The sequence below is a fragment of the Chamaea fasciata genome, unplaced genomic scaffold (assembly GCF_029207755.1).
Source record: "Chamaea fasciata isolate MVZ Bird 193981 ecotype frontalis unplaced genomic scaffold, bChaFas1.0.hap1 SCAF_1, whole genome shotgun sequence".
NCBI lineage: Eukaryota > Metazoa > Chordata > Aves > Passeriformes > Sylviidae > Chamaea > Chamaea fasciata.
Genome location: NW_027094086.1, coordinates 37,373,528 through 37,390,576, shown reverse-complemented (window position 1 = coordinate 37,390,576; position 17,049 = coordinate 37,373,528). Strand labels below are relative to the sequence as shown.

Sequence of the window (17,049 nt, the reverse complement as noted above, 5' to 3'; positions counted from 1 at the left end):
AAGTATCACAATGAGTTGAGGCTGGTAGGAAGAAATAACTTCTCTTTCCTGACGTTCATCACTCCTCGTAGTCTTTCCCTTTTTGGTACTCGTTTTCAAGGTAAGATGAGTCTTGTCTTCAGGATAATATCATACTCATTTAGATCTGGTTTAATTTAGAAGTCTCATCCATCCTGTGAACTGCATGAGGCAGCAGTTGTAGAGTAACTAGGGAAGAGTCACACCATAGGTTAGAGATATTATTGTAGAAAGTTAAGCTATAGGGTGTAAAATTTGTTTAGTAGCAACAATTATTCTTTGTTTTCTAATATTTGAAATATTTAAATAATTTAGACTGTAATTTTTTTTAAAAAAAAAGCTTATAATTTACAGTGTGTTTTCTTAGGGTTAGAATGAACTTCAGTCCTTTCAAGACAACACTGCATGTTTGCTGTTTTCCTTGCAAGCTGGCTTATTGGTCAGTGCCTGAAGAAAGGTTTTGAATTTCTGCTGGACATGAACAGTTTAAGATTGGATAAAAATGGGTTAGAAAAGTAGTTCCAACTTATTTGGGACATCTAATAGAAGTACAAGTGGTGGTGGCAGAGGGATTTTAGAGTTTCTTTTTCTCTCATGATGTGGTATTTCCTTGTAATGAAGGAAATGGTATTTAGAATGTCAAAACATAAAGTAACACTTTTAAATTATGAATCTCCTAGTACTAACTGTGCTTACCTTTACTATGAGATTGAAACAGCAGCAGTTAAACAGTTTGAGGTGCCTCTCAGTTTGAGATTTGGAGTAGACATAAACAGTAGAGACAGCTTGATTGAGATACTGTGGATATAATCTCATGGGATCAGAAAACTTCTATCAGATATGGTCTTTTGGGAGAAAATTCTGAGATTAGGTTCTTTGAATCAGAAGTTCAGAAATGTAAAGATTAGAATCATTAAATAATAACAATAAAATTGTTTTAGAGTGGTTTAACTTTTTCTTTGTTGGTACCTTAGTATTTTACAGTATTAGGAGTCCATGTGATCAGAGAGTTCTGTGTGGTTTTTTTAATGGGTAGCAGAAAAGACTTGAGTACAAGTGGTCGTTTAAAAAAAAGGGCACCAGCACAAGTAATGAATAAAAAGGATTTCATCTTTTGCTTGTGGATACTGTACAACTTCACCTTGCAGAGAGGGGAGATGGCAAGGGATAAAAAAGAGTATTGTGTTATTTGCCTAGTGGGTCTCTTCCAGTCATCCAGAAAAAATACTGTTGAAGTGAACATTTATGAGCTCCAAACTGAAACCAAAGTGTACTATCTGTGCTGGTAGTGTTTCTTCTAATGCTTTCAGCTAAGTTTTGTCAATCTGGTACACTCTTTACTGCCGGATATCTTGGTGAAATTATAAAAATACCTTGTTGCAAACCATGGAAAATTCAGAGTGCTCTGCGATTTAATAAAAATATTTAGGGATGGTATTGTGGAAGTATCTTGGGACTTCAGTGGGACTTCCTTTCTATGGACAGGAGTAAAAATGCAGGGGTTCTAGTCCTTTTCACATCTGTTGAAGTCTTTAACATCTGAGACCATTGCCCTTTCCTTGAACTATAAGAACATGATATACATATTTATACCTTTGGGGAAAACTTGTTCGTCTTTGATGAGGGCGTGCAGATAGGGGAAGTGATAAAGTTCTTAGTAAAGACTCTCTCTGAATTGCATCCTCTTTTCACCAGCCTTGTCATCTGATGCATGTTTGTCATTAAATTATGATTGGTGTAGTTTTTATATATGCAGCTTCATAAACACGGATGCTTAACAAGAAGCTGATGGTAGGGAACCTTTAAAACAAAAAACCTTTTGTTTTCCTAGGTATATAAGGAAGGGGTTAGGAAAGTGATAGAGAAGTTATATCTATTCGTACTGTATTGGAACAAACATCATAAGCTAATAAATGGCCTAAAAATACATTTGAAAGCATTTTACTGGTGGTTGCTGTATCTTACTGTTTCATGAGTGTTTGATGTTGTGCTCTTCAGTTGCCAAAAAGCAACTCAGTCATGTCTGTGAGTGAGGGCTTATGGGGCAGCTGTGATCCCCAGGCTGTCTCTGAGAGATGGCTTTCTCAGAGGTGGGCTAGTCCCGTTGAAGACCCTTGCGTTAGACTGCCCTCAGAAGAGGGGGTGAGAGATTGCCCTAGAGCAGATGAGAATGGCAAAACAGAGCATGGATTACATCAGGAAGGCTGGAAGGACTGGCTGTGACCAGAGTCTTCCTAAAGCTTCCCAAGACTGAAAGACAATCCCAGAAGAAAGGCTGTTAAGGTGTGTATACACAAGCAGGGTGGAAGCAGGGCACCCTGAAGGTTGAGTTTGGGGACCTTCTGGCCACAGGCATGTTATCAAGAAATACAGAGGCATGTAGTGGTGCCAAGTAGTTAGATTGGGGCAATATGCAGTTGTAGCCACATGGTGCCCATCTGCTCCTAGTGGATCTCCTCACAATCTATTGCAGTTTGGTCCTTTTGCAGTCTATAACTTCCTCATAAAGGGTAGGGAGGGACACTCACTAATCCTCCCTGGTGGCCAGTGGGAGGACCTGAGGGAATGGTATGAAGCTGTGTTAGGAGAGGTTTGGTTTGGGTAGTAGGAAAAAGTTTTTTCTCCAGAGGTGGTTGAGCACTGAAACAGGCTCCCTGGAGAAGTGGTCACAGCCCCAAGCCTGACAGAGAAGAACTGGATGTTTTCAGGGACATAATGTGACTCTTGGGGTGTCCTGTGCAGGGCTAGGAGTTGGACTTTGGTGATCCTTATGGATCTCTTCCAACCCAGGATATGCTATGATTCCGTGATTCATTGTTAAAAAGCATTAGTATTGTCCTTACAAATAATGGATTGGAGCTCACAGGATGTTCATCAGACAGGTGGACATTTCTGTCATTTGTATTTACTTGAGCCTTAAGTGCTGCAGAGCAGGCAGGAGAAAACTGTTTCCTGGCCTGCAAGTCTTCAGTTTAATCTAATGAAAAAACCCACCCCAAACATACTGCCCTTCTCTCTATAGTTGTTCTCCCCTCCTTAGACTAAAGTAAACATTTTTATTATAAATAACAAGAAGACAAAGTGTACTTTTTCTGAATTCAGATAAAGAATACTTTATTAGAGGTCTGGCAAATCAAAAAAGAAGTATTGCTTCTGACTTACATATACTTTGTATTTTTAGTTTTTTAAAATATGTATTTATCAAGTAAACATACAATATAGTATCTTACTACCCACCACCTTATATTTTTTTACATTTATAGCCTGTTAAATAAGTTTTCCTGTAACTCTTGGGTTTTAGAAGGGGTGGGGGAAAAAAGTACCAGAATAGAAATGCTCTTGCTGTTGTGGTGTGTAATGCTATTACTGCTACTATTACTTGTAGCAGTGAAAGCACAGATGGAACTTTTTCAGTTGTCTGTGGTCAGAGGAACCAGCGCTTGTACCACGTGTGCTTGTCTTTGATTTTCTCTGTAGTCATAAACCTGGTGCCATTTGCTGAATGTCACTGTGATTTAAACTTGATAACAGAAAGATTATTGATATGTGCAGAAATGATCTATTTAAGGTCCCTCTGAAAATGGTTCTCTGAGCAACTTTAGTCTTCTGTAGAAAAAGCAACGTTTTAGAGGACATTAATCACTTTTATTACTGTGGGCAGGCCCTAATATACCAAGTCAGCCAGGACTGTTTTGTTGCATTTTCTTTTTCTGGGTAGGGAACAGGGTGTTTAGTGGGAATCATAGCTGGTACCAGAGCAGCATAAACTATGGTGATATGGTGATAGCAATACAATGTGATGTAGAAACAGGTTACTCTTCAGAGAGGATGAATCTCCATGCCTTTGACGTTCAGTAGCTGAATGGAGAGAACTCTGCTGGTGCAGGGAGGAGGCTGCATGTACAGGGCAGTTCAGTTTTGTCTCTCCTCTCAGGACCTTGGATTTCAAAGCATGGCCATACCCAAGAGAAGGAGGGTATTTGCTTTTGACTGTTTTGGAGGAACTGCTTTGCTTTCACAGTGAAGCAAAGCGGGTGTGGGGAACATGGAAGCAAGCCCAAGAGCAAAACTTCAGCCTGTATATATGCTAAAATGTTAGGTTAGTCTTTTATAATGCTAATTTATTTCATAATAGCAGTTTAATTATTACTGTTTTGGTTGAGTATGTGCAGATGTTTCCTCCCCTATATTCCCTCTTTACCAGAGAAGTTGAAGTATTGTACTAGATTCTCTGGAGACTCTTTCATCCTGACACATTCTTACTTTGTGTGACTTCCCTATCTTGCCTGGTGATGAGCAGCCATCGCCTTGTCTTAGAGGGATTGGAAAGGACTGTTGGTAAATCTCCTGGGTATTCTCTAACCCAAGGAATTCTGTAGCAAGCACTAGGTGTCTTGATAGCTGTGCCTGGGAATAACTTCACAGACATAACTTCGCAAAGAGAATACACACATTTTTTAAATATAGATGTTACATGGCAGAATCAAAGAACTGTTTAGATTGGAAAAGACCTTTAAGGTCCTCAAGTCTGACTGCCAACAACTTCTGTGGTAAAACATGTTGGCATGTTCTGACACGTCTTCTGCTTGATAGTGGAGCACACGCAAAGTGAAGTTTCCTTTTACTGAGGGCAGGCTTGAGGTGGACAAGCTGTCAACATGAACAATAAGCTTTCACAGTAGAATTCAGTAAGTCTAATTGTCTAAATTGTAAAACTAATTGTCCCACCCTTTCTATGTGTCTCTGCAGCTAGAGCTAGTAAAAACTTGCCAAAATCATGAGTCCTCAAGCAGTCTCTATAGTGATGATGGAGAGTAGAGAGTTAGGCTGCTGTTGTGTAATATTTAGGACCTGCCCTGCTTGCATTAGGGGTAACTTTACCCTGCTAAGTCAGTCTATACTGCAAAGTAATCTCTAGCAAAAAAAGTATTAATTAAACATTTGTCTTGTTGACTATCACATCACCAGTTACCCACAATCGTTGTAGCTGTTGCAATGTCTTACATGTAGAGCCAATTTGGAACATGCATACTTCATTACTGTAGGGGTGGCAGTTGTCTCAGATTGCCTGATCAGCACTGATTCTGATCAATTCTGATCAATGGACAGCAACCTAGGAGCTCTCTTACGGGACAAGTTAGTTGTTTCTTGAGCTGTGAACAAACTGTCAGCACTCATTGCACTGGCTGATACTCAATAGGCCTAGTAACATGTCTCATATTTTCTGTGATCACAAAACACTACATATGATTACTGTAAAATTATAATGGGATGTTTGATTTTTGGATGGCCACATTAGTATCATTCGTCTTTTGTAATCTGTATTTCTTCACAGAGTACATGACCAGTAAGTAAATAAATAATTCTGTTACTGTAGCTGTGCTGAGACTCAGTTAAGAAACTCTGTATTTTGCATAGCATGTTTTTTTTCCTCCAAATACTGTAATTGGGTGATATTTTCAGCTCCACCAAATCATAAAATACAGTAGTTTTACAGTGGTAGCAGAGGGCACTAAGATTGTTTTTAATCACTTCCATTGCACTGTTAGGTTACTGTTGGCGTCAATTTTTTTTTTTTTTTTTTTGATTCAGAGTTTTTAAAAAAACTTTGGATCAGCAAGTTATAACTTGTTTGTAATTGTACTGTTTTTAACAGGTTTCCAGGAGCAGTCACAGAGCAGGATGACTTAGAATAGTCTTGGATTATTCTGTTTTCTCCTAAGACTTGATTAAGAAATAAAATGGTATTGCAGCAGCACTTTGCTAAAACATTAACTTTTTCCATGCACAGTAGTTTTGTCTTGCTAGAAAGGTATTAATAGAACTTCTGTTTCCTATACACTTTCATCTGTGTTCTGAAGAGTTATGTCAAGAAATTTTGACTCCTTTCAAACCTATTTGCAAAACAGACTTTCATTCTTATGTGGTATGATGTCTTTCCCTTTATTGCAGAGGTCAATGACAGTGCTTGTTGGTTTATAAATCCCAGTTGTCGCTTTGGAACTGCAGTTTTCCTAGGAGGGTTTCTGAATTGCTGAGATACCAGTTGTTTCTAAACAAAATCATATTCCCAAAAATATTTTAAGTTTAATAGTAAGTATTTTCATATAGTGCAGTAAAAGGAACATACGCATCTTCAAGGTAGTAGTTTCACAGAAAAGGGAAGGCATCATCATTCACAATAAAGGAGAAGACACTGATTGGTAAAACATATTTTTGAAACAATTACAGGTGTGAATGTAGACTTGAGGATGTTTCTGAACTTCACCTTTAGAAAAAAATACTGTACAGCTTTTGCTGAATGTAGGTACTGGCATTTGGCTGGAGTTTTGGAGGTGGTGTTGATCCCTCTTAACTCTGGAGTTTTTACTGATTTGTGAGCTCTGCATATGGACAATGTCAGGAGAGTACTTATGGAGGTCTAGAAAGGGTGACACACTGAGGGGGCACTGAGAGAGGCCTAATGCTGAAAGTATTCATGAGACAAATTGAGAACTGCAGGGACCAAGCAATGTATAGAGACATGATGCAGAAACTTTCCAAATTAGTCAAGATGAGTAGTTCATTCTAAATAATCCAGAGGGAGGATGAATCCTGTCATTAACCTTTGAAAGGAAGAATCGGAGGAGCAATTTGGTTATGGCTTTTAACACATTTTGGGCTGTCCCATCAGGAAGGATACAAATTCAAAATGAGTGATCTCTGTGGCACTAGGTAGAGCTGCTGCTGGAAGCATGCTGTAATCTGTCTTCTGTTTTCAGAGAATTTGCACAGGTTGCTGTTTTAACTTCCCCAAAGTGAAGGTGGTAATTAAACAGACTTGCAGTTGAGAATATTCTGCAATGATTTACCTAAAGTGAAATTATCCATTGTATGGAGATCATACCAAAGAGGTTTGTATTTTGAAGTCAGTGGGGACTGACTGAGCACTTGCTTTACTGTTAGACAACTTAGTAAAACAGTGCTCAAGAAAATGTAAATGAAGTAGTGTTGTTGTTGATCTTTATTTAAATATGGGAAAGACCATGGAATCTGGAAATAATAGCCACGAGGGAAATGAAAGTGTAGTCCTGGTAAAAAGTCTGTGTTTTTTATTTGTTTGTTGTTTGGTGCTGATGTTTAAATTTCACGAAGTTAGCTGAGTCACTTCGCATACTTTGCTGCTCTTGCTTCATACTTTGTAAAACTCAATATTGGCTCAAGTTGCTGCTCTGTTAGGGAAGTGACACTCAGCTGCTTTCAGTACAGTTGATTGTGGTTCCGTCCTTGTTCAAGCAATAGAAAGACTCTCCTCCTTAACCTCCCTCCCTGCCACTCACCCTCATTGGATTAATCCTACATCTCATCCATTTGCTACTTCACATAACAGGCCTGGTTTGAGACAGCTCTCTGTGCTTTGGGCTGGGGAGAATGAGCTTACACTCTAAAAGTGTAAGCAGCTGTGAAACACAGGCAAATTGGTTTTAATTTTTCAAGTCTTGGTGATACCTGTTTGGAAGCTCAAAAAAAGGTTTGAATTCCAGAAATCTTGCAGTCTAGAAACAGACAATTCTATTTCTCTAACAGTGTATTCATTTTTTATTTCCTTGTGTGTTGGTGGTTCTTACTGACAATGCTGTGTAGCCTGTTGTGCCACAAATTGTTTTCACACTTCAGAGTTCTTGAAGAATCTGTTTTTCTCTAATAAGCTGCGATCTTTAGGAGTGTCCTGCATTGCGATATTGCATGTTAATAGCATTGATTGACCGTCGAGCAGTGGGAACTGATGAGAAACTGTCCATTGTAAAATTAAATGGAATTACTGAAGACTGTGCCATGCTGCTGGTTAGGGAGGTGACTAGCCCCAGTAGTCGCTGGTAGGAGTATTAATGTGAGCTCCAGGTTTTTTCACATGATTAAAACAGGCCATCTGTTCTTTGTTAAATGTTTACAAAAACAGCTTTTCTCTAAAAGATTTAAAGAGATGTGGGTCTAGTAAACACACCAGTATTTTTGAGCACCTTTTTCACCTTATTTCAAATAATACCAAAAATAATTCTGCTGCAATATCAAATAGGATGAATACCTATTTGTGTTTAATCTCCACTGGTTTCTTTCCCATGGAAGATTAAATTCTGTACTAATGTACTAAATTCTGTCTTTGTTACTACTAAAAGCAGCAGGAGAGGCAATTTCTGTGAAATGTGCTGATAATTTTTTTCAATATTTTGATAAAAACTTGTAATATACATATTTTTCTTTAATTCTATAAATGGAAAATAGGGTTCTTGCATTAGAAATTGTGACCCTGTAACTAGAGCTAATCCTTTCTAGATTTAAAGAAGTAGAACTATTTGAAATAATTCCCTGTGGTAGGCTTAATCTAATATTTATAGTGAAAGCCTGTTGTTCTTCCTTTTCTCCCTACTTAAGAAAGAGCAGACCGGTTTGGGTAAGAAAATATATCTTTCAAGCTGCTTCCAGTCTCTTCTCAGTAGATTTGTGCTGCTCCTACACAGCTTCACACTAGGGAGCAATGTGGGGTTGTCAGTTAGGGATAAACGGTTTTAGCATACTGCAGAAGTACAGCCACAGACTTCCTAGAAATATAAAAGTATTCACAGCTATTTCTTTGAAAGAGTACTACAATTTAGAAAATCATGTATAAGTGAATTACAAAATGTGCCAAACTGCAAGGGGAGTGGAGTGTGGGAAAAGTAATATATTTTCAAGTAATAGCAAATACAACCTACATAGCCTAATTAGGGCAGAATTGTCTTTTTGTAGCTTCAATATTCCAGAGATTCTGTATGATATGGACCAAAATCATTGCATTATTATGCTTGGGAATGCACATAACTTGATCCTTTAAAGAAAAGGCAGTAAGTCTGGGGTTTTTTAGTATTTGTTTTAGTCTAATGAATAGTCTTCAGTTGTTTTAGAGCCTGAGAATGACTCTTGTGGATAGGGTTTCTGAAAAGTAAAAATCTGAAATTTCACAGGGTACTACAGTGTGGCAGCAATCACTGCCATTCTCAGAACATTACCCCTTACCTTCTGGTCAGACCTTACATTAAAACTGCAAATGTAAAGTCATGAAGGGCTGACACTGCTGTTGTGGAGATTTGGAAAGCTTTGCTTTCAGATTTCCTTATGACTTTGCTGAAAGTTGTTGTTCAGACTTAAACACACTAAAACAACCCACAAGTCTTACAAAGGAAGTAAGGATTCATTTATTATTTTTTTTTGAATACTGAAGCATTTATAAAATATAATATTGATTTCAGCGATGGTCATTCCACTAATGAAGTCTTAATGTTGAAAATTTTGTAAAATTAAATGTACATGGCGTTACTGGATTTCTTGTGGTTTTAAATATTTGTTGGCATGGCTGTTTTATATGCATTAGAGGAAGAAAAATTAAAACCACTGATTCTGACCTGTTCTAGAAAGTTATGCCTTATACATTAGCTTCTAGGTAATTGTATAAGTGTCTCTTAATATGGCAAACTAATAATGTAGTGCAAAATTCAAGGTACTGGCTCTAAACTAAATCTACAAATAATGAAAAGAAAATTCTGGAGTTCTTATATATAGCAGGTGAGCAGTATTTCAAAATGGGATTGAGGATGGTAGGGGACAGCTCAGTGAAAAAATTGGTGAAACTTGCACTTGAAATTTCTGCAAAATGTAGGATGCATGAGATACAAAATAGCAGATAATGCAGAAATATATTGACTATCTTGCAAAAATACAGGTTAAAAGTACTGTTCTGAAAATGCAGTGATAAGGAGTACTTACAGGTGATCTTTGTAATATTCCTGTATTTTCCTACCCAGAAGTAATGGTGAGTAGTAGCACATAACGGTCTGAGGTACAGAGAAGACACTTTTATTCTGTGTCATATAGCAAATCTGAGACACTTAATTCAGTCAACCAAATTCACAACAAGTCAGAACATTATAAAAGATCTCCATTTTCTGTAATGCATAATTGGACTGCAGAACTCATTGTTACCACTGACTACTTTCTGGGATAGTGTTTTCTATAAAGATATCCAGTTTTTGTGAACTTTCCAGCATGGAGCTGTACATGCCAGTGGTGACTACAGATTTCTAGAACAGGTGTTGATTCATACTTCACAATGCCTAACCATGGGATGGTCTTGAGGTAGAGCTGATTGATGGAGTGCTCATGCAATGAGTGCATCGGGTTTTCATTAGAGCTGGATTTCCACTGCAAACATATGGAGGACAGGAACACGCAGAAATCACCCTTAGAAGATCTTGGTTAAGCCAAGAGACCCAGACCATCAGTCTGTCACTCAGGCCTTTCCTCTTGTACTGTCTCTTCCATGGAGAACTGTAGTATGTAGCATGTACCATTCAGACCTCTCCCAGATAGCAGAAAAAAGTCTTGTCTTAACTTCCTGAAAGCCTTGCTCCTTTTGCTTCTGAGTATGTGAGTGTGTTCAGTGCACAGTGGATTTATGTTACTGTGAAGAAATGGCAGAAGTAGTTAAGATTGCACTGGTTCAGTTTGTTTACATTGAGAAAATTATATTTATGTAATCGGAAATATATACATGCATTCACTTTCTTATGTAATATCATCAAGAATTTTGTTTCCTAAATCTTAAGTGCATTTCTATTTAGATCTAGGTGGCTGAAGTAGATATATCTGTGTATGCCTATCAGTTCTCGTTATGCTCAGGGATTGGTTTTGCAGTCATTCATTTGCCCGCTTGCCACTTCTCAGTAAGTGCCATTTGAAAAAAAAGTGGAGAAAAGGAAATGCAAAGAACATTACAGTAACACTGGCACTGCTTTTTGTAGAAGTAAAATCCTTATTTGTTATAAACTTTTCTCCTCCACAATTCAACAGATCAAACATCTCAAATGGCTGTCCTTTGACACCATGATTAATGGGGAACTCCTCCACCTAGATTTATCCTGACTTAATTTTTAGGCAACAGAAAAGGAGGAGAAAGAGAGAGAAAGAGGGTGGGTAAAATGATCTGATCATATATGTAGGTGCAAGAAAGGCATCAGTAGAGTGTCATGCTGTTACTTTTCTTCTAGAAAAGCAGTGTCATCCTGCTTTTATAACCATGGGCAGGAAGGGAGAAGCAGATCAGAGCTTTGATACACTGCAAAGTCATGGTAGAGCTTAGATATCTTTTGACTGCAGACTCATGGATCTTTGTGTAGAACAGAACCATTAGGTGAAAATAGTTGTCAATATATCCAATATATTTTAGCCTACGCACTTAACATTTGTCTAAGTACATACAGGTTTTCCTGTAGTTTGTAAGTTTGGTGTAAACCTGATATGCTATAGAGACTTTGAAATGGGATGTTTATGCAGGTTCATAAGCACTTACCATAGTTCTCTGTCCAATTTGGAGCAGGAACAAATCTGTTTCGAGTACAAGCTGGAAGCAGTGGATCTTGGACATAAAATGTAACCTTGTATTACATTTTCAAGTGGCTTAATCCTTCACTTGCTAATCAAAATACCTCCTGTCACAGATGAACCAATGTAAATTGAGTTAATTAATTTTTTTATCAATATAGCCTGTGACTATACTTTTGTTCTCCTTCAAATGTCTAGAAACAAACTTTAACAATTTTCTTCCCAAGGACAAAATTCTAGTGCAGCTGAATAATTTTTAGTAAGTTAATCATTCTACTAACAACTATTTTGAAATGTCTGAAACAATTGCTTTTATTTTGCATCAATGTGTTGAAGACTAAATATTTTCTCTATTTCCACTTTTTACAAGCTTTAGAATAATTTTACCTTTGATATATCGCTAGTGATTTTGCTACTGTTCTGACTGCAAAAAGCTTTGTTCTTTAACTGTTTTACTGCATAGTCTTTCAGATATGCTGACTCTTGTTAATAGTTTAATCTTGTGCTTAATATTTTCTCCCTCTATTACCTCATGCTCCAAAAGAGCAAAGTTTTAGAAATCCAAGTTGCAGATCTACAATTTTTTATTTCTATTTATCTCTCTCAGCATTCTCCGTCGGAACCCTTTTTAGAGAAACCAGTGCCGGATATGACTCAGGTTAGTGGACCGAATACCCAGCTAGTGAAAAGTGATGATTATCTGCCGTCAATTGAGCCGCAGCCACAGCAAAAGAAAAAGAAAAAGAAAAACAATCACATTGCTGCAGAAGGTCCCAGTAAAGGTTTTGGTAAGGATGACTTTCCTGGGGGACTTGACAGCCAGAATCTAAGCAGAAACTCAGTGGATTGCTCCCAAGAAGACAAAAAGAAAAAGAAAAAGCCCAAGGCAAAAAAAGAACCGAAGGATCCTAAAGAACCCAAGGAAAAGAAGGAACCCAAGACCCCCAAAGTCCCTAAGACCCCTAAAGAGCCAAAGGAAAAGAAAGCAAAAAATACCACGCCAAAACCCAAGACCAGCAAAAAGGCTAGGTAAGTCAGGAAACTTGTATATGCAATGAGAGAAAAACAAAAGTGTGTTTGTGGGATTTTTAGAGCATCTGTGCTAAATGGCGTGGGTGGAGAGGAAATCTTGTTTTGTCGTTTGCCTTCTACCATCTACAACATCATGTTTTTGAGAAGCTTGGGCACATTTCTCTTGTTTGACTTTCCTGTTTATGGCTTCATGGTTATTTTAAGCAAGCTGGAAAGGCAGAAAGTTAGTTTTTCCTTTCAAGGCAGAAAAGTTTCTGGATGTGTTAGATTTCAAAACTAATTCTTTCTCCTCTAATGCTCATCTGTCCCTCGTGTGTGGTTTTTGTGCTGAGAAATTAAACTACTTCAACATTAATGCAGGGTTTCAGAGATGAAGGCTCAGAGTAAAATGGTTTGATGATGTTTTTCCGTAAATAAAGAAATTAGATACTTCATGTTGTTGTATACTGTACAACCCTTACAGACTCTGTTTTATACTAACACAACTCATGGGCTCTAAGCTCTGCTGTTAAAAAGGCGTTTTTTATATGGATATTGATGTGTCCTCACCATGGGGATGATATTAATTTTCTGGTTTCACATAAAGACAATTTTCCTAGCAGAAAATCTTTGTAGATGGACCAGAGGGTTCAGCCGTGTTTCTTAACTGGGTTTTTTAACTTGCCATTCAGCATCGTGTACCTTTATCAGGATAGGCTTAAAACATTACAGAGTCGTACGAGAGAGAATAAACTGTTGTTACACATGAGTAAATATGTCGTAGGTAATAACACAGATTCTTTCCTTGTCCTTCAAGTCCCTAAACACCGTGGTTATAAATGCCTGCTTGGAAGAAAACTGAGACCACAAAGACATTAAAGCTCAATATTTTTTTTTTCATTTGTACCTAGAATTTCTTACAACTGTTCTGAATTTGTTCCGAACATCTGAATCTGTTTTTCAAGATGTGGCTAGAGTTAGAAAATATAACTTCCAGATGGAAGCACAGCCAGACTTGGTTAATGCAAATCGCTTTGCAAAATCCGTTTGTATTAGGGTCTGAAAATTGCACCTAATGAATCAGCTTTGCATATATTCTACAAGACTGACTCTTTATTGGTTAGGTTTAATACAGCTCTATAGCTAAATGAGGATGGACAGTAAGATGTTACTTGTTGCTTTAGCAAGACAGAAAAGTTTCTATACTAGCAGAGATGATGTTTTCCTGAAGAATTTATAAACACTGGCTTGTAAAATCAAGTGTTGTTGTGTACAGGTTATATTAACTGATCAGTAATTTACCGTTGATCAGCCTATCCGTATTGCAGCATTTACTTTGGCTGTGTACTAGACTGTCCTAAGGACTGAGTTTACGTACAAAGCAGCAATTCACAGCTTAGAAAATCTCTTAAGTTATATATCACCCAGTATGACTTTTTGAAATGAAAGTGCTGTATCAGCTAAAGTAGCCTTTTCATAGAATCGCAAAATGGTTGGGGTTGAAAGGGGTCCCTGGAGATCGTGTAGTTCAACCCCCTTGCTAAAGCAGGCTCACTTGCAGCAGGTTGCATGGGGTCCATCCAGGCACGTTTTTAATAGATCCAGGGAAGGAGACTCCACAGCCCCTGTGGGTAGCCTGTTCAGTCACCCTCAAGGTAAAGCTTTTGTTTTTAGACAGATGAAACTTCCTGTGCTTCAGTTTGTACCCACTGTCCTGTCAGTGGGCATCTCTGAGCAGTGTCTGGCCCCATTTGTCTCCACACCCATCCCTAAGATACTTGCATGCATTGGTAAGATCTCTTCCCAGTCATCTCCAGGCTAAACAGGCTCAGCTTCCTCAGCTTTTCCTCTAAAGAGTTCCCTAGACTCACAAGTTTAAAAGCTGACTAGGCTACATAATAAATATTATTGAGCATTTCCCAGATTTTTGCTGCCAGAAAGTAAAAAACCTTTTACTGAAGGCCTTCTCAATTGACTACATTGAAGCCTTGTATGACAAACCATGGTTAGAGGGAGTCTGCCTCAAAAATACCCATGGCTGATGATCTGGACATCAGAGATCAGAGCTGGTCTGTCCTGTCCGCTCAATCCTAATACCTTTATGTGCATCTTCTCTAAATCTTGGCACATGCTGTGCAGATTAAAGGAGCAGTATTTCCTCTGAAGGAAAAGAACACTGCTTTCTTGATTTTGTTTGTAGGAGAGTCTTTATCTTCTTTCCCATGCAATGGCTCTTGTCCCTGGCTGGCTAGGTAACTTACTTATTCTAGTAAATACTAAGCCTTGTTGTTTTACCTGTGAAAGAAATATGTTTGGAGCAACAGCAAGAGCATTCCGTGTTCCTTATGCTTACTCAGGGGTGTGGAGAAAGTCCTATTTTTGCCTATGTAATGGGCTTGTGTCTCTTGTTACCAAATGATCTCTTGAAAACAAGGTTTTTCTCATTTTGTGGTCTTGTCAGCTTCAGTATCAAGCTTCTTTGAAGAACCCAGAGACTGTGTGGGGATGCTATGCTGGCAAAGAATTTTAAACCAGTGAAAGAAATTTGCTTACTTTGGCAACATCAGAGACTGGGGAACCTGTCCAGTGACAGATCACTGAATCAAGTTTTTAAATAAATCAACAGTCCAAATGTTTAATCATGTAAGCCACAGTATTTCAGCAGCACTAACTCCGGAAAGGAAATATTGCAGTAGCTGAGATGAGTGAGATTAATGCAAGTTAATACAGATTATGGATGATTATGTAGAAGTAAAATATTTTGATAAAGTTAGTATCTGGCATGTCTTTACTGCTACTGCTTATATTCCTCAGTATTTTGCTTCTAAGCATTGAAAGAAATAGTGTGGTTTAGAAATCTAAAAATACTGCGTGTAACTAATGGTGTAACTAATGGTCCTCATTCCTGAGTAAGATGATCAGCTTCAATAGAAGAGTTTTGCAATCATGTAAAACTAAGATAAATAGTTAAATATTTATTGAAGAGCAATAGTTTTTGGATAGAGCATAATGGGTCCTTAATAGTTAAGTTTGACACAGGCTGTACTAGAGCATACACATGGATAAAAAATCTGATGTTTAATTATCTTAACCATTTGGTAATTTAATATAGCTCATAAGCCTGTTATTTTAGTTCCAATTTCAACTAAAAGTATAATCCTTTTATGTAACAAATAAAAACAAAACCCCAGAAACTTCACCCTTCACATCTCTCTTGTCTTTGGTGCAAGTTGTGACAAAATGAGCAGCCTGCCTCACTGAAATGCACCTTCATGTGAGGGACAAGTCAGACAGGAAAATGGAAGAACCTGATTAATTTAATGGCTGTTTGAATTGTGTAATGGGATCTCAAAAAGGAAAAAAAAAAAAAGGCCCAAATAGACTGCTAGTATGTTACTCTGCATAGTGAAAGAAAGATCACACATTAATATTGTACTATTACGCTTTTAATAGATATTAGCCCAATTCTATCAATACTGAAAGACAAATACAGTGGTGGCTAAAAAAAATAACATTGGCAAAACAAATCTCTTGTGGACCAAACTGGTGAAGTTTGAAAGCAAAACGTAGGTTAACCTAGGATCACAAGTAAGGGTTTTCATTAAATTGGGTGGGTGCTGAGTATTATGTGGGCTCTAAATGTTATGGAGGCCGCTTCAGGCACATGCAAGCAGGGAGATTTTTCCAAAAGCAGAGGGACGGGGAAAGGCAAGTAATCCTACTGAATTGCAAAGTCATGGCTCAGATGTCTGTTCCTCCTGTGCATGTCCCTGGAGGAGATGAGGACCACCTGTTTGAGAAGATCACACTGCAGCACAGCTGATATCTCTCCTGCCACTTCCTATGAAACCCTAGAGAGTGGCCACCGATTATGGTGGCAGGAACAACAACTATTTGCAGGGGCCAAATGGCAGCTATTTGCAGGAGCTCTTGCCTCATCCCATCTCCCCAGAGCAGTGTGCTGTGCTTTGCAGGGTTGCTCATAGCTGCTTCCTCCCCTCTCTGTGGCAGGGAGAACTTCATATTCCCCACACTCTGAGCAGCAGCCTAGGACACAGTGTGGGATAAGTGGGTTGTTGCTTACAAGGGGAATGCTAAACATGAGCATAATGGAGGTTTTTCGAGGGAGGTAGAGAAGGGCTTTTTTGGCGCACGGTTCGGCTGTTTGTTGTATCGGAAAGGGGATGGCTCCTGGCCACGGAAGTGGGAAGAGGCTGCTGCATGGGGGAGTGGGGCGGACAGCAGGACACAGCACCCTGGGGAGCTGGAGGACAGGAAGAGAGGTCCCGAGGCAGTGGTGGTAGTTTCCACTCACAAGGTCAGATCATCCTGAGCAAGGCAGGAAGGGGCTGCCTTTGGGAGAGAACAGGAAATCGTGCGAGATTTCCATGCATGTGTCTGCTGAGGCTGTTCCTGTTCACACCTGTCCTCATGTCCCTTCTGAACCAGCCCAGCTGCCTGATATTTACCTTTGCTTGTGCTGCAGGGCAGGCCTTGTAGGCTTCACTATTACCGAAGCTTTTTAGTAATTTGGCTGACTTTTCAGGCTGGAAAAAACCTCGTTGCCTCTTGTTTTTCCTACTTTTGTGATACGTAAAGACAGATTTTTTAAAAAGTTGTTTTGAT

At 38.5% G+C, this 17,049-nt stretch overlaps 1 protein-coding gene across 6 annotated transcripts in view; it reads left to right on the top strand.

The window, feature by feature from the left end:
* Positions 1-17,049, top strand: part of CHD7 (chromodomain helicase DNA binding protein 7) — a 131,290-nt gene that overhangs the window by 61,069 nt on the left and 53,172 nt on the right. For 5 of the 6 annotated variants that reach the window (XM_066180736.1, XM_066180720.1, XM_066180727.1 and 2 more), the window contains one exon: positions 12,020-12,441. In XM_066180736.1, the coding sequence (XP_066036833.1) occupies positions 12,020-12,441 (422 nt within the window). Of the gene's footprint in view, positions 1-11,402; positions 11,461-12,019; positions 12,442-17,049 lie in introns of those variants that run through there. The other variant, XM_066180745.1, reaches the window with a different exon arrangement.